This window comes from Gorilla gorilla, chromosome 9, assembly GCF_029281585.2.
Source record: "Gorilla gorilla gorilla isolate KB3781 chromosome 9, NHGRI_mGorGor1-v2.1_pri, whole genome shotgun sequence".
Classification (NCBI taxonomy): domain Eukaryota; kingdom Metazoa; phylum Chordata; class Mammalia; order Primates; family Hominidae; genus Gorilla; species Gorilla gorilla.
Window position 1 is genome coordinate 37,222,447 of NC_073233.2, and position 24,002 is coordinate 37,246,448.

Genomic DNA, 24,002 nt, shown 5'->3' on the forward strand with positions numbered 1-24,002 from the left:
GAAAGCAGTATGTATTCCTTCTGCCTGTAACAGGAGCCAGCAAAATGGCTTTGTGATTGTGAGACATGTCAACTTAATTAGCTTTTTTCCTTCCAGGTAATAAGGGTTTTCTCCAAGGAATGACCAAAATTAACAACGCAGTTTGAGGAAGTTGATATTTCCTTCTCTTTTCCCACTTAAGATTCCTAGATGCAAAAATCACACCCACACATGCTAATAAATCTACATGGTTTATTGTTTTTGAATAAAACAAAATAAGATATTACTACAGAGAAAGTTAGAATCACTTCATCTGACGCGTATTTAGAAATCATCCATTTGAGAAGTCCAGATTACGTATCCCCCACACCTTAAAGATTATGGAAATGAGAAATATCTTCTCTTTTATCAGAACTTCTTTATTTGGAAAGTTCTGTGACAAACATCCACAGTTCTGTGAACAAACATTTTTTGGGCTGGGTGTGGTGGCTCACGCCTGTAATCCCAGCACTTTGGGAGGCAGAGGCGAGTGGATCACCTGAGGTCAGGAGTTTGAGACCAGCCTGACCAACAAGGTGAAACCCCATCTCTACTAAAAATACAAAAGTTAGCTGGGTGTGGTGGCAGGCGCCTGTAGGCCCAGCTACTCAGGAGGGTGAGACAGGAGAATTGCTTGAACCCGGGAAGGGGAGCTTGTAGTGAGCTGAGATCGCGCCACTGAACTCCAGACTGGGCAACAGAGTGAGACTCCATCTCAAAAAAAAAAAATTGCATATGTGTATTTTGTGAGATTATGGCTTTCCAAAAGATTCTTAAAGAGCTATATAAACCAAATCAACTTGAGAACTGCTTCATGATTGTCTGTCGAAGTCTCAAATGTTGTCAATTCATCTATAAGTAATTTCACATAACTTTTGGATGTTTCTTCAAACTTGGGATTTGAAACCAATATGTATAATCATCAAAGATATATTTTAAGGATATAAGATGTCTAGTTTATACCATGACATTTCTTTCATTTGTACAATTTCGAGAAGTGTTTCTTGCCTCTGAAAAACAGAGAGGACTATCCCAGTATAACTCCATTTAATTTCACTCTGAGGATTGTAGTTTCTGAGCAGCTGACTGAAAGGAAATTCTGTAAAGCAGATCCTCTATTCCCATTGTACTGTTTTAATTTTGGTTTGCGGCTCAGGCCAAGAGTAGAAGAACTGAACCTCATGTCCCCATCATGTTGCTGTGGGGTGGGACTGATGAGTTTTATCAGTGAGCCCTTGTGGGTAGAGCTCTGTCTCAAGTAAATAAAACCAAGGGTCTTCCTGCCCTCTAGGCACTTATCATTTAGTTGGGGAGACAAAACATGCATTCAATGTATATGATTTTTTTTCCAATAAGCCACACGATAAACTGGAAAAATTTAGAGAATGTATACAGATTTCACTGGCATACAAAATGTCTATGGCTAACAATGCTCTCAATTATGGTATGTCATACTATGAATTTATGGATATATTGTCTCATTTGTCAACGTTCATTCTTCAAAATAGGCCCATTGAAAAAACTGTTATTTTGAAGGATAAATTTTTTATTTATTATTTTTTGCAGAGGCCTCCACTTTTTATTTCAGTTGTACTCATCTGTCCCGCTGTGCAAATGGAGTCACACGCTAACTCAATTCTGAGAGGCCTGGCCAAGGCAAAGAGAAAAGATGCCCAGAGCAGTCTGTTAGAGTGGCATTCTCAGACTAATATCTTTACCGTCTTGAGAAATCACTGTCAGGGTTTATTTAAAATGCAGATTTTTGAAGGATAAATTTTACGACTAAATTTTTTAAAATAAACTATGCAGGATTGTTATTTAGAAGATTTGCCAAATTTAGATTCTTCAGCGATGGAAATAATTGGCCTTCTTGTCACAGTCTTCTGTTTATAAGTGGGTAAAGAAAGTTTTCTTTCCTGTAAGGTAGAGAGAGAAACAAATCTATATATATGTATATACATGAACACACGCACACACACACACACATTTATATACACAAATAGTATATATGAAGTTCAGTAGAATTTGCTATTGAAAAAATTATCAGAATAGCTGCATTAAACTTGATAGGGTTTGTAAAATTTATAGAGGCATCCCCTTCAAGGCCTGATGTGAGTTATGAAATCTAATTTTGTTTTCATAGCTCTGTGATAAAATTTTATCAGTGTTATAAAAGGGGTCTTTACTAAGACTGACTGGAAATCTGAACTATGTGGCCAGGCAATAAAAACACATTCCTTAGCAGCAAAGTGTCATACAAGCAAAGTTTAACTAAAATTGATCGATAAGTCTTCCTTTTACAGTTGAGTGCATTCAATTTACCTCATAGGATAATAGTTTTTTTTAATGGTTTTTCCATTAATATCAGACATTAGTGTTAGTAAGGAACAAGAAAGACATAAAAGAGAGAGGCATGTCATCAAGAAAGAATGTTGAAATCTTTAATGGTAGGGCGCTTGTGCTATGATGAAGGCTTGTGTGGGTGAGGTTTGGGGATTTTTGTTACTGATTATTATGGGTTGAATTGCATTCCCCCAAAATTCACATGTCAAAATCCTAACCCCCAGCACCTCAAGATGTGATCTTATTTGGAAATAAGATCATTGCAGATGTAATTAGGTAATTAGGTAAGATGAAGTCACACTAGACTAGGGTGGGCTCCTAATCCAGTATCACTGATGTCCTTACAACAATGGGAAAATTTGGACCCAAGGACACAGGAAGAATGTCACATAAATATGAAGGCAGGGATTGAGGTGATGCTTCTACAACCCAAGAAATGTCAAAAGATTGCCAGCTTTTCTTAGTCTGTTCAGGTTTCTATCATGAAATAACATAGACTGGGTAGCTTAGAAACAATACAAATTTATTTCTCACTGTTCTGGAGGCTGGGAAGTCTATGATCAAGGTGTCGGCAGATTTGGTGTCTAGTGAGGGCTTGCTTCCTGTTTCATATGGTGCCTGGTTCCAATGGTGCCTTCTTGCTGTGTTCCCACATAGTGGAAGAGGCATGGCAGCTCTCTTGGGCTTATTTTATAAGGGCACTAATTCCATTCATGAGGCTACTGCCCTCATGACTTACTTAGCCCCTAAGGGTCCCAGCTCTTACTACTATTACATTGAGGATTGGGTTTCAACATATGAATTTTGGAGGGACACAAATTTTCAGTCCACAGCACCAGCAAATCATCAGAAACTAAGGAGAGGAATGGCACAGATTCTTCCTCATAGCCCTCAGAAGGAATCAGTGCTGCCAACACCTTGATCTTGGACTTCCAGCCTTCAGAACTGTGAGACAATACACTTTTGTTGTTTAAGCTACCCCTCTTGTGGTACTTAATTATGGCACCTACTGTGGTCTGAATATGACTTCCAAAAGTCATGTTCTGTAAACTGACTCCCCAGTGCAACATCGTTGGGAAGTGGGGCATTTTGAGAGGTATTTGGGTCATGAGGGATTTACCCTCATAAATGGATTAATGCTGCTATAAAAAGGGCATGTGGGAGTGGGTTTGCTTTCCCTTGCCCTTCCACTTTCTGCCCTGTGGGGAAGCAGTAAGAAGACCCTCACCATACACCAGTGCCTTGATTGTGATCTTGGACTTCCCAGCCTCCAGAACTGTGAGAAATAGATTTCTGTTCTCACACCTTGGGTTGGGCATCCAAATGTAGCTTACCTTGCCTAACTCAGTTGTCATCAGGAAAGTCATCCAAATAAGCAGCAACTAAACCATAAAAATGATCACTTCAAGGCATCTAGTGAACTCATTTTGAGAATTACCAAGACCACATCTAACATTTCTATTGCACTGAAAACTTACAAGGGGTTTCTAGGGAACCTAAATGGAAAAAGGAGGCTTTGAGGTTAGGCAGATTTGGGTATAAATCCCAGTTCTGCCACTTATTGGCTGGTGCCTTTAGCAAAGATATTTCACTTCTTGAAAGCCCAGCTTTCCCATCTGTAAAATGTAAAAGTAGTAGAAGAAGTATCTACTTCGTAGGGTGGTTATGAATACTGAATAAGACAGACAACATTTATGTAAAAGTCCAATATGGTGCCTGGTACAGGTAGACACTAAAAATGTTAGTGCCCTTCTCTTCCTGTGTTGATGATCTCATTTGAGTCTTATACGAAGAAACTTTCCCAAGACTTCAGGAAGGTAAGACTCAAGCCAGGCCTTTGTCTCCAAGTCCAGGAATCTTTCCCTGGAAGGAGTGACCTCCAGGCCTTGGCTACCACAAAGTAATGCTATGACCTCCCTCTGTTGCTCTGGTGAGATTTAAATTGGGCTTCTGAAGGTGAAGGTGACCCCGTATGCAGATCCTGGTGAGCACCTGTAGAAAGGACCTACTAAGCAGATGAACTTCCAGGAATCAGCTGGAAGAGAGAGAGAGGAAAAAATAAAATCATATCTTCCTAATCATATCACTGAATTAGAATCAGACTTTTAAAGCTGGGTGCAACTTTAGAGGAATCTGCTCTTTTCATTTTCTGGAAGAGGATGTAGCAGCTTATATGGTCCCTTGGCCAGTCAGCATCAAGTTGGATGATCTCATGAGTCCCAGCCCAATATTCCTTCCATTCTAATTAGTGTCCTGAATACCCACAATGTCAGCTCAAGAATGGAAGAACCAGAATAGATCCAAAGATATGTAAAATAGTCTCAGAATAAGCCTTTGTCATTGAAGAGAAATGTGGCTTTAGTGGAATCAAGATGCTTCCTAACTCTGATTCTTACACCAAGACAAGGTGAAGGTGGATTTCAAAATGGTGCTATAACTGCAATTTAGTAGAGGGGGAGGGGTGCATCCATGCTCTTTCATACCTGCTTTTTTTTTTTTTTTGATATGGAGTCTTACCCTGTTGCCCAGGCTGGAGTGTAGTGGTGTGATCTCGGCTCACTGCAGCCTCCGCCTCCCGGGTTCCAGCGATTCTCCTGCCTCAGCCTCTCAAGTAGCTGGGATTACAAGTGCCCACCACCACACGTGGTTAATTTTTGTATTTTTAGTAGAGATGGGGTTTCACCATGTTGGCCAGGCTGGTCTTGAACTCCTGACCTCAGGTGATCCACCCACCTCAGCCTCCCAAAGTGCTAGGATTACAGGCATGAGCCACCACGCCCAGCCCATACCTGCTCTATAGAGAGGGTGAAGTTTGCTCATCTGGGCCTGCAGCACCCAGGAGCTCCTGAAAGAGCTCATGGCAGTTTCAGAGTAGACAGAGGATGTGAGAAGCAGTGAGTCTTGTGTGGAAATCTTCTAAATTGGCTGACTCCCATTTACATGCTGTTTCTGGCAGCAGAGATCAGTCTGGGTCACCTCTATGCCACTGAGTAAATATGCTCAAAATTATTACTATTTCAGACAAATGTTTAACTGTTCTCAGATTATCTATGACACCCCAGGCCAAAGTCACAGCAATCTAACCTGGGAGTGAGTTTGCTTTACTTTGTGATTTATGGAATGAGAATTCTGGGTGCTCTGTGGGACTAATTTAATACGAAACATTCAGATGTCTGTCTTATAATGCCATTCATCTTTCCTTAGCCTGCCTGCAACAGGGAGCATGTGGTTCAGAGAGCAGCCTCTCCCTTCTCAGCCACAAATCATCACGCTTGTGAAAGGGGGTGACAAGTCTTCCCTTCTAAGCCAGGCTGCCTGCAACAGAGGGTCTGTCTGGTCTCTGATGGAAGAAAAGTGTTTTCCACTCTTTCAGGCTGTTGGAGTGTTTTGAAAGGTACAGTTGGCAAAGTAGGATTCCTAGTCAACATTGCTTTGGTTTGCCTTTTGGTAAAGGGAATTTAGTCTATACTGTCTTATCAACAGGTGCAGATTTGTTTTATAAGAAGGCAATGTGATGCTCTATGGATTGACATAATGCATGTGAGAAGAAAGTTCTACAAAAAGCTAAACTCTGATTTAGTGTAGTACTTACATTTGAAAAGCAGATATTTCAATGCATGGCTAAAAAGGAACAAAAATAAAAGTTTTTAAACCAACAAGTTACCCTAAATCTCACATTCATCCGACAAATATTCATGAACGCCTGCTATGTAGTAAGGGCTATTCAGGCACTGGGAACACAATTCTGAACATCCTACTTTCATGGAGTTTGCAGACCAGTGAGAGAAAGGGCATGTCCACAGTGGTAAGTCCTACAAGGGTGAGCAACAGGTACAGGGGGAGCACATGGAAGGAAGTTCCCCACACAGTCATATAAAATGACATGAGAAAGCTGCAGGAAGAAAATGTGCAAAATCATGGAAGTAAGAGAGAATATACAATCTTGGGGAATGGGGGAAAGTTTAGCATGGGTGGAGTGCAGAACTCTGTGAACAAAGGGCTGAGAACCCAGACTTCAGAGCCAGGGGACCTCCGGATTCCAAAGGCCTTTGGGCACATAGGAGGGAGTTTGTCCTTCACTTTGATGGCAACAGAGGGCCACTTAAGCTCTTCAAGCAAGGAAGTGACATGATATGATTCTTATTCTAGAAAGATCATTCTGGCTACAACTTTGACAAAGAATTCGATAGAAGCAAGGCTCTGGGGGTGGGGGTGTGTGCAGTCACTAGTTGGAAAATTAGTGTTATTATATCAGTGAGTGATGGCAGTGGTCTGAAGCCAGATAGGGTAAGTAAACAACTTTGAAGTACTTACAAAATCCTATAAATGCATCCCATTTTACTCATATTAACAGTTGTATGTTTGTGCAAATGGAAATCAACCTCTGCCATCAAGTCATTTCCTGAGTGAGGCAGAGTCCTGTTGACCCTGGTATGTGCTGTTGCTGTGGTGCCTGTATTGCTGGTGAAAACTCCCTGAGACGCCTCTTGAAGACACAGCTTTGGTTAAATGTATAGATGTGGCCCATATCAACCTTCCCATGGGAGCTGGGTGTTATCTAATGGATAACACTGCTCCATGGGTGTCCTAGAGAATAATGAGTATTTCCAACTCAAAACACAGCAGACCACTGTCACACCCAGTGAACAGAATTCATATTTTAACATTAGGAAAGCTGCGGGCAAGTCTGGCCTTTGAGAGTGAGGTAGTAGGAAAGAAAGTCATAAAAATAAAAATTCACAATGGGATTTATCCTATCAAAATGATTACATTAAACGAGAGGCAAGGAAACGTCTGACAAAAAGGGTTTGACACTGGAATTGATTTGAAAAAATTTCCTGAATGCCAACCAGAGTGTCTTGAGTTTTGCCAGTCTCTGCAACATCCACTTCTTTAGACAGACTTGATTATGTTCAGAAGTGTTACCTAAGATCTCAGATGGTATTCATCCTGATATTGTAATCAAAGTCACAGATTCTAACCTCAATTTTGTGTCAGCTGCTTAGAAAAATAACATCAAGGTCACCCCACCAAAGTCAGTTTTAAGTGTATACCCAAGGGCAAGCCTCTCACTGACTGATTAGGAATAGTGACAGCCTAGCTGATTCTATTGCTAATTTCATTCCTCAGTAGTGAAGGTAGAACAGAACCAAAACAATGGCAGAAATACATGTCTATACTAACAATGCCATGTGCACAGCTTCCTGAGGAAAGATCAGTCCACACTGTTCCTTACGTAGGGAAACTGTGCTTTGCATCATGTGTCCCTGACATCCTAATCTAAAGGAATGAGTAGAAGCCATCCATTCAACCTTATGTTAGAAGACACAAAGAAAGTAGTTCAGATGGTACAGTGACCCTGAAGCCAAAATAAATATAAAGAGAAGGCAGGAAAAAATATAAACAGAAGCTGTTAAGCAACAGAAGCCATGAGTAGGTAGGTGCCATATCTTAGTGTACAACAGAAGAGCCCTCAGATAAGTAGAAAATTCACACGAGGACCAAGAAGCACAGAGAAACAGGGAAGTCAAGAGCAGGAATGGCAGACTACCGGGGTGGCCACTGGGACCCAGACAGGCATGCGTCTTGAACAGAGGCCACCACGAAGCCTGTTTGCTGGGCTTTCCTGTGCTTCCTCTCTTCCTTGTTAATCCTCCCAACAAACCTCCATCACCAGAGGTAAACTGAGTGAGTCTCTGTAACTTGTAACTTGAACAAGCCTAACTTAATACACAATGTCTAGTCCAACATTCACATTTGTTCTCTTTACTGGCTTCCCACTGCACTATCTATCTATCTATCTATCTCCCTCTCTATCTATCTTTTTATATAGCACTGATATTATTCCAGCTTGATATATATATCAAGCACTGATATTATTTCTGTGACCTTTAAAATAGCAAGATTTTATCAGCACTGAAGGTAGTTTAATTAACATGGAGAGCTTCAGTACCTTAAACCCACTTGTTTCGCCTTCCAATGTCTGGGTCCTAGTTATAATCTCTGGGTGGTTAGTTCTGACTCAATAACATTTCCATTATTTCTAAGGGAATTATGGTGATAAAACCTGAGTACCCTTAGTGTATTAAGTACACTTAGACACACATATACATATATATACATATATATACACATATATACACACACATATATATACACATATATACATACACACACACATACATATATATACATTGCAGTGGGAAGCCAGTAAGAACTAATGTGAATGTTGGACTAGACATTGTGTATTACATTAAGCTTGTTCAAGTTATATATATAAAGTGCACTTATATATATATATATATAAAGTGCACTTATATATATATATATATAATCTCCCAACTCCTTAGCACTACGTACAAGGCCCTCATAATCAGGCCCACGCATGCCCCTTCAAGCTCATCTTGTGCCTGTTAGTCCAACATTCTAGGCCTATCCAAGCAGTCATAACTATTGCATGCACCTTTGCATGCCCAGCAACTAGACCAGTCCTAGTGCCATTTTGTTGTTGTTGTTGTTTTGTTTTTTTGTGTGTGTGAATTAGTTCTTTTAAGAAAAGTAGCCATGAAGTACTTGAAATACAGCTAGTCTGAATTGAGATGTGCTGTAAGTGTAAAATACACACAGGATATGGAGACCTTAGAACAGTAACAAAGAAATATGCCTCAATAATTTTACACTGATGATATGTTGAAATGCTAATACTTTGGATATATTGAGTTGAATAAAATATGGTATGAAAATGTTTTTCACACATTTCTTTTAACTTTTCTAAAAATGTGGCTACTAGAAAATTTCAAATTACTCATGTGGCTCCTGTGATCTTTCTGTTGGACAGTGGCTACTTTGGACCTTCCTTTGGTAGCTTGAGCATGCCACGCTCTTTCCTGATTCTCACCTCTGCCTGGTACTCTGTTCCCTACGACAACCCTCATTCTGCTTCTTTCCATTTGCAATGGCTGATTCATTCTTGTCTTTTAGCTTAACTCACTTCCTTATATAAGGCTTTAAACATGCCATTCATTACGTATGTCACCCCTACCTCCCCTCCAGTAATTCTCTAACTGAACTTGGTTTCCTTCATAAGACTTAATACAATGTGTAACTATTTATTGCACATAATTATTTTATTTGGGTGTTTAACTTCTAAATGCCTCTCCTCCCCAGCACACAGCATGAGCCCCGCGGGGACAGGGATCACATCTGTCACATTCACCTTTGCATGCCCAGCACCTATAACAGTGAGTGCAGTGACTGCCTGAATATATATATGTATGTATAAAAATATATATTTTTCATGTATATATATATATATTCATGCATATACCACGTATATACAAGCTGGTCTCTCTCTCTCTGTCTCTCTGTCTCTCTCTGTCTCTCTCTCTCTCTCTATCTTCTGCATATATATACACACGCACAGTTTTAACATTGGGAAAGCTGTTAGCTGGGCTAGCTTAGAGGGTGGGGTAGTAGAATATAGAGTAATAAAAATCAAAATCCACAATGGGATTTATCCTATCAAAATGACTACACTAAGCAAGAGGCAAGGAAAAATTTAAACTTTTATATTTGTATATAAAAATGTATAAATATATAAAAATGTGTGTGTATATATATATATATATAGATAGATAGAGAGAGAGAGAAAGAGAGAACAAACTGGTATATACATGAATTAAGTGTTAGAAAAACTAATTTTCTTTGTATTCTCTGTTTTCCAAGGAAAGTGTCTGTCTTCCAAGGAAAGTGTCTGTCTCTCAAGCTATATGGATTTCATTGGTCTGGCAAGAGAACTATCCTGAAAATTCATTTTTCTAAGAGAATTTGTTACCGAACTGAAATAACGTCCTGTGGATTTTCACACTCTTGGGTGAGCCTGCCAGGGATGCAGGTGCTCACACTTCCTTGCTAACTAGACTTAGGGCAAACAGAAAAGAGAGGTTCAAGTAGCTCCTTCACAGGAGAAAGAGCAATGATGGAAAATAGAAATCCTCTCCTTGTTCCAAAGCTCTCCTTCTTTGCACATATAAAAATGTATAAGAAAACTCCAGGAAGCTGGTTATTTTTCCCACCCTCAAAAGTACTCCGCTCCCTGATATATGTACCACAGCACTGATATTATTCCTGTGACCTTTAAAATAGCAAGATTTTTTCAGCACTGAAGGCAGCTTAATGAACATGGGAAGCTTCAGCACCTCAAACTCACTTGTTTAGCCTTCCAATGTCTGGGTCCTAGTTAAAATCTCTGGGTGGTCATATCTGACTCAAGAACATTTCCATCATTTCTTAAGGGAACTGTGATGAGAAAACATGAGGCTACTTAGACTCAAACACTCACATACAAAGCAAATGTTTCATTGTCTTCATAGCCCCTGAATACAGGCTTTGTTCTTAAAACTGGTACTTACCACTTGGGCCATGCCCCGCTGATAATAAACAACGCTGTCCCTGGCAGGCCTAAAACTCTTGGCAAAGTTTCTTACACTGTGGTCACGATGCGCTTCTTCCCAGGTGCTTGTTAAAATGCAGATTCCTTATACCTTAGGCATAGAGATTATAACCAGTGCTGGGACCAAGCCTGGAAATCTGTATTTTATCTAGCACACCAGGTGTTTCTTGTGCACACTCAAATTTGAGAATCATATTAAGGAAATATCTCTTGCCAATACACAAATTGTTCCAGGAAACAGTTTTTTCTTTTTAAATGAAAGATGGGATTTAAAGACTCTTAGAGGAGAAAAGCCAGGAAGACAGGAAAAGGCCAAGAGGCAGGGAGGAAGAGGGAGGAGGGAAGAGAGAGAAAAAGTAATGGAAATGAGAACAGAGATATAATCAGATTTTAGATTTTTAGAGGCACTAACCTAGGAGCCCTGGGAAGTTCCCTCCTCTCCTCCACCTCTCTCCAGCATAGTCACTGAGTAAAGGACAGTGCCCTTCAGGAAATTTCCTTTAAAACACAGCTTCCAGTGGTGGCACCAGAGATGACCACCGAACTGCCTCAGTTGGTCTCACACAGCTGACATTCCTGAGCATGTGCACCTGAGCTAAAACCCTAATATCAGTTTCCCACATTGAAATTACTGCTCTAGGACTGACAAGCTAGGACCTGATAGGTCCAACAGCTCGACTGAAGCTTGTATCTGCCTGCAAGCCCACAGAGGGATACCACAGACAATGAGCAATAGCACATGCAATTCAGAATCACCATTTTACTTGCCATAGAAATAGAATTTCTCATCTCCTTTCTTCCTCTCTCCTTCAACCCAGTTGCACTATGGGCATATGTATTTCCTCTCTCATATATTTCTATTTATACATTTGGTACGGGGTGACAGCCTATTGATAGTAGTTTCATATTCCAGACTCGTAGAATTAGAAAATGCTATAGCTGGCAGCAGTTACCCACTGAATACCTATGGTTACACGGTCAGTCCATTTATTTTCATCAGCTTTCTCCTGAGTGGTCTTTGTTGATCTTGCTTTGTAGTTGCTTAAGGCCACACAGCCCCAAACCATGCCATTTATGCAGAATTCTAATTTACTGTGTCGAGAACCAAACTGTTACTCTTTCTTTCTACTTACCTAGCCTCGTAGAGGGGACACGGGGTTGAGATATTTTCAAAGCCAGGAGGGAACCAGAACCAGCGGTTCAATAGAAACAACTGAGAATCACCACTGAGTCTAAATTTCCCGTAACTGGGGACATTTGCATCTGATTTTGTGATGTACTAGAATAACGCAGATTTGTGTGTTTTGATCATTCGCTTCCAAATGATGCAAAAAAAAAAAAAATGCTGCCATGGTGAATCACAAATCTCTCAATGGCACTCAGCACACCTGGGCTATTATTGAAGGTTAGCTCACAAATGCTTCAACAGCCACGAGCCACAATTTCTAAGTGAGTCTCTGACAAAAGAGAATATATTTATATTTATCCTTCTGCTGTCATTTGTTTGATTGTTGCTTTGTTTTCTTAATTAGAAAAACAATATTTCGTTATGATAAACAATCAAGGAAAAAAACAGAGATTTAGGGTTATTGCCCTTCAAAGCTACCTTTGCATTTTGAATCATTACTAATATATCCTGTTTTACAAAGCTGACATAAGCATCCAGATAAAATGCTTCTTATTTATAAATACTGTTAGTTATTCTCAGAAAGACTGCCAGACTTTCAGGCATATTGCTTTTAGTTTACTTGCTTAGAAACATGCAACTTTACCCTAACACTTAATCAGGTCACGAAAGCTAGAGAGGTGGGCAGAAAAATTCAGTTCTCCTGAGGAAAATCCCAAATGCTTCTACACTGTTGATTAACATCTGGATCACCTTAAGGGTGTTTGTGAACCAGCAGGAAATAAATTTTTGGAGTAGGCCATGGACTTAGGGATGGTTGCTTTAGTATTTAATAATAAATTGTTTTCAGTTGATAGAAAAATACTGAAATCTGACTTACATATATGCGGCTGATTCAAATTTGATAAACATGTTCCCAAAGGAAATTACTGCATTTATTAAAAGCCTAGATGGCTGAACAGATTTGCAATGGTCTTATCCTATATTCCTTGCTGAAGGTAGAGAAACTGTTCCCCAGTCCACCTTGAAGCCAACCCAAGAGGAAGGTCAAGAGTAAGGAAAGAGCAGGGCTGTTTTTAGTCTAAGCTAAAAGTGGCTATGAACTACCAAGATACCCAGGGCTAGCTGTCATCTACAAAGTAAGTGTCGCTGCCTTGCTGGTAAAATGTGATGTGTTGATGACTGTTACATTACATCTAAAATCCCATTTACTAGTAATAGAAAAGTTCAGTTACGACTTTTGCCTTATGTCTCCTGATGCTTGATACAGCGTTGTGTGATATTACCAATTTTCGCTTCAGGCATATTCACATGCAACAGTGACGACTTCACAAGGATTTGCACATTTGATCCAGGGTGAAATTATGCCATTTTCATAGCAAATCAACTCTTCCCTGGCAGGAAAGTGATAGGTACTTTTGCACCTAGAGAGATGTCTTTGTTTTCAAGGAATGAAAACAAAAAATTGTCTATAGAAGGATTGTGATTGAGTCATTCTAGGGAGAGGCCCAACTGGCAAGAGTCCTCTTGGCTCCCTTTCCAACGGGGAGCAAGTTTCTTAACCCTTCTTGTTTTGACTTTCTTGCTTAAAAAAAAAAAGAAAAGGCAAAACAGAAGTCACATGCAATCTTTTTCTCCTATATGGCACACAGCTGCATTGGAATACCTTCACATCTCTAACATCACACAACACATAGAGAAAATGTCTGTAAAAGGGCAAATTGCTGTTGATGTAATGTGAAATTTCACCTCAATGTGCTTTGCTTTTAGTGGTGTCAGAGGCAGCAGGAATTTATTCATGCAGCCCTACTGATTTGCAGACTGGGAGTAAATACTAGGCCTTTTGCAGCGATTACCAAGAGCCCCCTTCAGTAGAAATGATATACTGCCTTCCTGCATCACATTAAAGTGGAGGATTGAGAAGTGAGCCCAGCAGAGCCATTCTGTACACACCTAGCCAGAGTGCAATTTATATTCATACAGAGTTGTGAGTGGTTTTCAGAGGAAAACAGGGAAGAAGAGCATTTCTCTGGAAATTTTTCACCAAAAGCAGAAACTAAACTCTGATTTGTAACTGCTATTTTTTTAATGGTTCTGTCTTCTTCTTGTAAATTCTTCCCTACCTGTAGGATTAATACCTAAGATTGCTAGGGATCTCCCTTGATTTCTTTTCAAAAAATAAACCTTCCATAATTTTTCTTTTAAATAGCGCATATATCCTTTCCCTAAGTTTTTGAATTGAGGACACAGTCTATGACTTTTGATCACTGGGCAGATATTGGGAATTGCCAAGCTTTACTCTCATGAACAGAATCTAACTGTACCCCATAAAAGGTCCTGGACTGTTACTACAGGTGAAACTGATGAGAAATTGAAGAAGAAAGCATTGATTTGTGTGGCATTTGGTGGCCACCAGCCATTTCATTTGTATTCAGTATATTAAGGATTTTAATACAGAGGTTTGGAAAATATCGTGGCTGAGCCAGAAAATGTCAGCTAGGGTCAAATTTAGTGTTTAGTGGTCAGAGTCTTTTTGTATTATCAAAACATCCCTTATATGGAATATATTTTCTGTTCCATATATGGAATGTTTGACGGAATGTTCGATTATATATAAAAAGTATTTTACATAAGCTATTTGATCCTGTGAAATTATATTTCACTAATGACTAGTAGTTTCCTTCTTTTCTTGGAAGAAAATACACCGAAGATAGTTATTTTGCTGGCATTATTTTGTCTAGTTTTGTTGCCTTTCCAGGAACAAACTTGAGGCATCAAATGTCACTTTATGTAAAATGCGGAGGGTAATAACCTTCAAAAAAGATCGCTGGGTGCAGTGGCTCATGCCTACAATCCCAGCACTTTGTGATGTCGAGGTGGGAGGATTGCTTGAGCTCAGGAGTTCAAGACCAGCCTGGGCAACAAGGCAAAACCCCATCTCTACAAAAAATATAAATATTAGCTGGGTGTAGTGGTGCATGACTGTAGTCCCATTTACTTGGGAGGCTGAGATGGGAGGATCACGTGAGCCCCGGGGGAGGGGGAGGTCAAGGCTGCAGTAAGCTGTGATTGTGCCACTACACTCCAGCCTGGGCGACAGAGCAAGAACCTGTCTCAGAAAAGAAAGAGGGGGGAACTGCATGAAAATAAAAGAGATAAATAATCATAAATGTCATAACAAACATGAGTATGTGCACATAGCTATACCGGCAAAATACAGCAGAAAATCCGATGGTTCTGATAGGAGTTAATTGTGGAGATGTGCCAGAGACAGCAGCTTTGTGGATGGTGACACCACAATGTCTGTGGCTTGAGGGCCCTGCTGCCTTCGGATTCTGGCATAATTTGCTCTGATCTCCATCAGTTGTTTTAACTCTGTTAAAAAAAAAAAAAAAAAAAAAAGAAGTTGAGAGACAAGTCAATGTTATAGAAAATAATTAAAAGTCCAGGATGATGAAAAACTTGAAGACCCCTCACAAATCCTTGGCTCCCACCCTGGGCTCTCTCATTACAACTTTGACTTCTTATCACATGAGATATATTGTTAATAGTCTTTGGATTGCTAGAGAATGGAAGTTGCTAGAGAGGACTTCTTTCCAGGTTTATTACAAAGCCTGAATTGGAAGCTAACCTAGGGCTGGTCTAAAAATTGCACCCACTGAAAAGACAGAAAGCAGCAGTGAGAACAGTGTTCAGATTTTATGGCAAATGGCATAAAACACTCTTTTAATTTTGTCAGGGGTTTGTGTGAAAGAAGCTATTCTAATAGCTTCTGGTTTGTTTTGCAAAATCCAATTGATTTTTTAAAAAACCCGAAGTGATTCTTTGATGAATTTCACATACTAAATGTTTTTTGATATTATAATGCATAAAATAAGTTATCATAGAGTGCTTTTGAAACTCCCAGACTGCTTTGTTTTCTTCCTACATACTTAAGCCAGTAGGTCACAGAAACATCATGAGTGGAATGATTAAGTAAATGTCCCTCAATGGGTATAGGCATGTAGTTGCATTTCTATCTTTTCTTTTTTAAAGCATTCTGAATATTTAGATTTCTAATAAATGATTATTACTTACTTAATGGCAACAGTAAAATAAGTTTCTAAAGAACGACTAAATCAGACTTTCTGCGATCAGAGATTTCCTGTATCCTGGAACATATATAGCTCATTGGAAAGAACTGAGACAATAGGAGGAAACCACTAATCCTTTCACCATGAAGGTAACATGAGGAACCTATTGTCATAGGAAAGAAAGAAACTTTCATACGATGGTAATCTATGTATTTATAGAATTGAAGATGCAAAAATGAACATTTGTCTCCATAGCTTTATCAAAGATACACAGAGCTAACATGGAGGAAAATGGTAGAAAGAGCAATATTTGCATTTCCAATATTTTTTCTCTTCCAGTCACAGTTTTTATTGTTGACAAGCTTGTTTCTGGGAAGGCAGCCGACATCTCTCTCTGTCGTTGGATACCCTTTTGGCTAGCTTGCCTGAAGCATATTTAGCTTTATTTATCACACAGGCTCAACGGACACAGTACTGCAAGGAAGGTGTGGTACAGGCAACAGAAACCCATCCCAGGAATATGGAAGACTAAGCCTAGATAATGAAGGGACTGGGAAGGTACCTCCTACTGCACACATGTTTGCTCACTATTCGATTGTACTGTAATTATTTCACGAGTGTTCATATTTTTAATTAGATTGAAAACTCTCAGAAAAGGAGCTAGCTTATGTTTATTTTATAACCTACAAACTTTGGGGATACAGAAAGCTATTGACTAATACTTACTGATAATAAGAACCTCATCATTCGTGTGTTCTTCTAAGTACCATGTAGTGAGGGTCACCAAGAGCCAGGGTGAAGGGTAGTGATGGGTGATGGGAACAGCAGAAAACAAAGAATAAAAGGACTGGCACCTCATCCATAATGTAGGATGGTGCAGGAGGAATATTTGTGGCTTCCCTCAGAACAGTGCTAGGCATCCTAATAAATCCCGTCTCCCTACTTTTTGGTCTCCATTTCTATCCTTTTGTCCCTTCTGGGCTAAATGTAAAGATAGAACTGCAACTGTTTTAGAAGTTTTTGGTTTGCCTACATTACATACAACATAGTAATAATAATTTTATGGTGACTTCTTAAAAGAAAATATCTACTATTACCAACATAGGGATGCCAGGCAATTCATTACCTAATCTTTTAGTTTCCTTTAGAGTGATAACAGTGTTCTTCAGAATCTCCTGAAAATTATATCTTTGCTAATATATACCTACCTACAAATACTGGCTTTAACTTCATCAGGATATATAGGATAAAGAACTAGAGTTCATTCAATAACAAATATATGTCCTTTTCAATTTCTGTCATTTATCAAAGAAAATGACCAACGAATAGACAAGATAATAACTCTAGAAAATATTTACTTATTACTAAAGAAAAGAAACTGCAAACCACATAATTACTATTAATAAAACATTAAGTTTTAAGTAATTTGAAAAATAGGAAATTAGTGGAGCTTCACTTTCCTCAGGGTTCATACTAGGGGAATACCTTCAAATGAGGCTCTCAGTATTTCTGCAAATAAGCCCCCTGGATAAGGTTCAAGATTAACTGAAATGTGATTGAATTCTCCAGAGCAAACAGTGTTAACACGAGGTTCCAGCACATAAATATATAAATTTAACTTCCATAACATGGAGTAGAAATGTTTGGGAGGGGATAACTATTAAAAATCATTGTGATGGAATATAAGCTCTTCCAAGAGAAGATTGAATGCTTTAACTCTTCAAAGACTTGATGGAAAAGAAACTATCATGCATACCTTTTGGGGTTTTGAAACCATGTCCCATAGACACACAGATGACCATATCTCGCTCTATGTCGTCCCAGGACTGAATTGGCTCTCCATTGGGGGTGTACAGTGCTCTAGCTGGGTGGGTCATTTTGAGACGAGAGGAGCAGTCTTGCAGCAGCTGAGACACAGAGGGACAGCCACATTTGAATACGGAATAGCACAATATGATCATGTATCAAAGAACCAACTCTTCTGAGAAAACTATTATCCCAGTTTGATTATTTGCCCACTGATAGTTGTTAGACATACGTATAGAAGGGATGGGAAGAAGGGCATATAAATGTTCCCTAAAGTGCTTAAACAGTGAGGAGCTTCAGGACTCTCCAGTGAAGCTTACCTTGTAGTTCCGTATTTTTTCATGGAATAAGGCTTCTCGCTATTTAAGAAATTCCTAAATATGATTAAAACTGGATTGAAAATCTAGACTTCTCAAAATAGCTAAAAACAATTTTTTTTTAGTGACCAAGGAACTTGAATGACAAAAGGTGAGGAGACCCAAGCTCTGGCCTCTTTATTACTTCAGACAGGTAACTTTGCTTCAAAAGAGTCTCCTCAATGATAAAACGAAAATTTTGGTCTAAGACTTCACTGGCTCTATGATTCTATGGTTAAAAAGTCTTTTGTTTTCAACTGATACATTTTAAAGCTTCCTAGAGAGGCCTTATTAAACTTCTCTCAATTTATCTTGAATACTTACTCATAAAAACACATGTAGAGATACAGTGTCAATGGTACTAGAAAGATTAGTCAACATGCTGCCAGACCCTTGAAGGCAATTCCATTAAAAGGTGAATAAAACTTTAAGACAAAATAATAAAAGCAAGCAGGAAGAAAGTGAGAGGTTTCTACATACCTGCCTGTATGGCTTTCACCTATTAGAGGGCCAAAAGCCTGTTCCCGCAAAATGCAGGTGCCAAGTCCACATCAGCCCTCCAAATCACCATCAATACTTCTGTTTATAGATCTGTTTAGATGCTACAACTCACAACAAGGCAGAATGGCAGGGGTCAGGGCTGGGCATGTGATGACACCTTGCATCTGGCAAATGCATCAGGAATATGAGCCAAGACAAGAAGAGTGATGGGGCGATGCAGTTCAAAAAGCGCAGCTTTTCACCCAGTATTTTGAGTAAGGGATGAATGGATTGAATTTAATAATAATTCAAATTATCCAAAAATATATTCCCCTCTATAGAATAGGATAGTCAGAGAGGACCAACAGGAGAGTAGTCTTTTTTTAATGATTATTAAATTATTTTATTTTTATTTATTTATATATATATATTTTTTATCATACTTTAAGTTCTAGGGTACATGCGCACAATGTGCAGGTTTGTTACATATGTATACATGTGCCATGTTGGTTAAATGCAGCCCTACTCCTGCCAAATACCATCCAGTCAGAAGCAATTTGATTAAATACTCTGCATACAAACCAATCCTTCAACCTACCATTGAGGGAGGATTCTGACAGCTCCCAAGTAGATGTCTAGGGTGACCAAAGAGAACTAACCTATTCTGTCTGTTATCAAAAGATCTCTCCTTGTACAAGGAAATATAAATAGAAAAATCAACAATAGCAACAATGTAAAGCTAATGAAAATATTCTACAACATAAAAAAAGGGTACATTGTACTCAAGGTGAAGATTTCGAAAAAGATTTACAGCAGGAGTACATTTTCAAAAGTATCTGTGTTGTGTTACCCCCAAATTCAAAAAATATGACTTCCATAAATATACTCACAGATACACACAGAAACGAGACAAGCACAGCTTAAAGGAAAGGAGTATTGCTCAGATACAGGAGAGATGCTGAGGCTGCTGATAACAGTAATACTGATTAAAACATATTGACACATTTCTAGGGACTGCGTATTTTTCTAAAAGTTCTCAAGAACAATCTAATTTTGTTCAGTGGAAATAATTAGTGTCCACCTTTTGTTGATGAGAAAAATGGAGAACAAAGAGGTTAAATATAATAACCAAAGTTGTATAGCTGCTAGTGAGAGAAGAAATAGGGTTTCAAGTGAGGATGAAGAGAGAGCTGAATGACAAGAGGAGAGAAGGTAAGAAAGAAAAAAGACTCAATATTACAGAAATTCAAATCAGTATTAGGGCAGACTAGGTGGAGAAGATCTCACAGGATACAGAAAAAGGAAAAGAGACAAAGTGTATGAGAGAGAAAAGTCAAACATTTATAATGTCAAGACATCAGATATTAAACCTATACATTATTGGTGTTACTGGAGAGGAATCTAGAATACATTAACCTTAAGCAATTATCAAAAAATAGAAGAAAACTTTCCTGCTCCAAATAAAGATCCACGTCTTCAGATAAAGTAAGCTGACCTAGGATAAGGCAAAGTTTATGAACAATATGACTAAGATTTAAATATTACAAAGCAAAAAGTGTGGATTTCAAGCATGGGAGAAAAATTCAGTTACATTTACACTTTGTTTTCTGTAACACTGAATACCAAAGAAAATGAAGCAAAATCTATGAAGTTATAAAGTTTTTAGGGGAGAAGATTTTAATATAAGAATTCTATATCCAGCCAAGTTACAATTTATGGTTAAAAGAAACAAATGATGTCCTCCAGTATACAAAACCTCAGAAGACATATCACACACAAATATTTCAGATTATCAAGAAATGAATCAAATTTCTTGACTATGGGAAAGTCATAATATAAAATGACTAATGTTAAGCACTAAGACTATCAGAACATGATACGCCTGCTACAAAAGTAATCAGAAAATAAATGAATTAAAACTTTAAAAATAAGTCTTCATAGAGAAAAAAAATGTGAAACAACCAAAAAAGGAGGTGGGCAAGAAAAAGAAAACCAAAGCATTCTTTCTCATCTTTTTTTTTTTTTTTTTTTTTTTTTTTTGAGACAGGGTCTCACTTTGTCACCTAGGCTGGAGTGCAGTGGCATGATCAGGGTTTGTAATGAAGCCTCGACTTCCCCAGGCTCAGGTGATCCTTCCATCTCAGTCTCCCGAGTATCTGGGACTACAGGCGTGCACCACCATGTCCGGCTAATTTTCGTTTTTGTAGAGACAGGGTTTCACGATGTTGCCCAGGCTGGTCTCAAACTCCTGGGTTCAATCAATCCCCCCACCTCAGCCTCCCAAAGTGTTGAGATTACAGGCATGGGCCAATATACTCAGCCTTGTTTCTTATCATTCATGAAGATAAAAGATGTTTTCCTCTCTTTTTGTTGTTACGAATTTTTTTTATGATTATAAGCAACGCAATAAAACATAAAATCAGAATAAGAGAAACAGTTCCTTTAAAGGAGTAAGCAAAATCACCATCATGTGAATTTAATACGACTTCATTCTTAGAAAACTTAGGTGAATCAAATGAGAAATTAACAAAAATAAAAGCAAAGTGTCCAAATACAAAATAAATGTTAAAATATTAATATTTATGTGTTCACTGAAAATAGGCATTTTGAAAATACAGTGGGGGAAAATCTATCCCCAAAACAAAGATCAACCAGAAATAACAATTATTTAAAAATCTAAGACCCTTGTAAACAAAAAAACTATAAAATTTTGCTGATGGACAAGAAAAAAGTATACATAAGTCTTTTTTACATATATTAAAATAAGCATATTTTAGTATATGTAAAAAATACAAAAATAAAAGAATACCACAGCCTAGTTGTAGAAATTGAATAATGTAAAAGGTGTAAATTCTTAGGAAATTAATTAATAGTCTAATACAACTTCAGTCAAAATCCTATAGGATGATTTTATGATGTCGAACTGTAATTCCAAAATTCATCTTTAAAAATCAACAGGCAAGAATATTCAAGTAAAATCTGACAACAAAGTGCAACAATGAGCAACTTCTTTAAGACATTAAAATATAAATCTATATAATTTAAAAAGTAATACATACTTTACATAACTTAAAAGCAGAAGCTAGTATATGTAAGATTTTAGCATAACATTGGTATTCCAACTCAGAGGGGAGGGAAAAAAAATATTAGTCAGTGAATAGAGCTGAGATAATTTTAAGCAAACAAATAAAGCAGAGAAAATAGCTTCACTCAAATTTTACACCAGAAAAAGGGAAAAAAAAGGAAAAGTAAGAGAAGAACACAACTGCAAAAAAATTAGATGAAAAAGCAGGTGAATCTTTATATGACCTCAGAATGATAAAGGACTATCTGAACATTAAGAGCAATGAATAAACTTATAAAATGTATTACTTTCTATACATTAAAAAACTCCATAGACACAATAGTAAATTGGAAATTTCTTACAACAAATCTAATAAAGTTACATGTAATACACTTACTACTTAATAAAAAGCTTTTATCAATATGAAAAATATATATAATAGAAAAATAGCAAAAGACTTAGGGAACTCAGAGATAACCAATAAGTGATAACACAAAACAAATCAAATTCACCTCAACAAGTAATTAAAAATATATAAATTGAAATATGGGTATAATATTTTTCTTCTGTCGAACCTGTAAATATGTTTTTAAATTTTGTTGCAGTGCTGTTGATATCTTCATGTATACAACAGGTGGATGGATGAGAATTCTCAATATCTACCTATGGGAGTATAAACTCTTGAAACATTCCTAGAAAACAATTTGGTGACAGGTATCAAAATTCTTAGGCATGTTTATTAACATGACCTAGCAATCCCTCTAGGAATTTACTTAAGGAAAATAATCAGAAAATAAATATAGACTGATGTATCAATATGTTCATTGCAGCACTCTTCATAATAGCAAAAAATTAAGAACAACCAAACTGGCAAATAATAGAAAACTGGATGAATAAATAATACATCAATTTGATAGAAGGTTATGATGCCATTGAAAATAATGTTTTTTTTAAGAATGTTAAATTATATGGGGAAAAAGTCACAATAAGAGAACAGACCAGCTTGTAAAATTGTATATATGTGTGATCTACTATGATCACAAAGGCAAAAAAAATTATCATTGTTTAGAAATATATACACTAAAATTGTAATAACTAGTTATTTGTGGATGATGTAATTTTCATTTCCTTCTTGGTGCTTTTATCCTTTTTCTAATTTTAATACAGTGACTACATGCTGTTTCCTAAATAGAAAACAGAATAAATGTTATTAAGATAATAAAAAAATTCATAGAGATCATTTTCAAAAAGAGATTGCAGTAGATTCATATGGTTTTATTTTATTATTTTTCTAAATTCTCTATAATAATAGTCACTACTTTGGTGTGCTCAGGCTGCCACAGACTGGGTGGCTTAAACAATGAGAATTTATTTCTTGCAGTTCTGGAGTCTGGGAAGTTGAAGATCAAGGTGCCAGCAGATTCAGTTCCTGGTGAGGACTCATTTTCTAACTTGTAGACAGCCATCTCCTTGTTGTGTCCTGATATGGCAGAGAGAAAGAGGTCTCCCTCTCTCTTTCTCTTCTTATAAGGCCACTAATTCTACTGGATTAATGTTCCACCCTTAAGACCTCATTTAACCTTAATTACCAACTAAAAGCCTTATCTCCAAATATAGTCACACTGGGGTTTGTGTCTTCAACATAAATTTTGGGGCACAATTCAATCCATAGCAGTCACTATTTTTTTTTCTACTCCAAGGAAACCAAAGGGTATGGCAGTTGAGTTTCTATCTGGAGGGGGAAAAATGAGGAGCTATATAGAGATAGGCATCTGAGAGAAATTTATGTAGTTTGAAAAGATCCCATAAAGACGTATTTCTTATATTTTTCTTTACCACTAAAATGTCAGTATTCTATAGGGATCATGTTTTCTACTCACAAACAGAAAAAAATATATAAATAATTTAACTAAAACATACTTTAAAGGCAAAATATAAATTCAATCTATGGTTATTTTACTTGGTTTCTCCTAAGACCTATTTGTATGTAAAGTCAATAAATTTAGCAAAAAAAAATTAAATATGAAAATAAAGCATTTTCTCTGTTGTAACTGATGAAATGCTGCCCCTTGAAGGAGATAATGACACATCATGCATGGAAGAAATAGACTAAGCTCTGGCTGAAGAACGACTTGTATTCATGTTCAATATTTTATCTTCATTCTCTCTGATAATATATTTTCAATGACTTTTTTCCTTTATTTTGGTTAACATTAAAAAGAGATGTAAGGCATGACAACAACTCCTTTAAGGGGAAGATAAGGTATCTTTCAACTTCTACTTG

At 37.6% G+C, this 24,002-nt stretch overlaps 1 protein-coding gene across 1 annotated transcript in view; it reads right to left on the reverse strand.

Annotated features, from left to right (window-relative positions):
• Positions 1-211: 211 nt before the first annotated feature.
• Positions 212-24,002, reverse strand: part of LOC129523513 (doublecortin domain-containing protein 1-like) — a 69,746-nt gene continuing 45,955 nt past the window's right edge. The window contains exons 17-20 of the mRNA XM_055356902.2: positions 17,769-17,919; positions 15,147-15,314; positions 3,696-4,396; positions 212-1,934 (exon numbers count right to left, since the gene is read on the reverse strand). Of these exons, the coding sequence (XP_055212877.2) occupies positions 15,187-15,314; positions 17,769-17,919 (279 nt within the window). The 3' untranslated portion in view covers positions 212-1,934; positions 3,696-4,396; positions 15,147-15,186. The remainder of the gene's footprint in view (positions 1,935-3,695; positions 4,397-15,146; positions 15,315-17,768; positions 17,920-24,002) is intronic.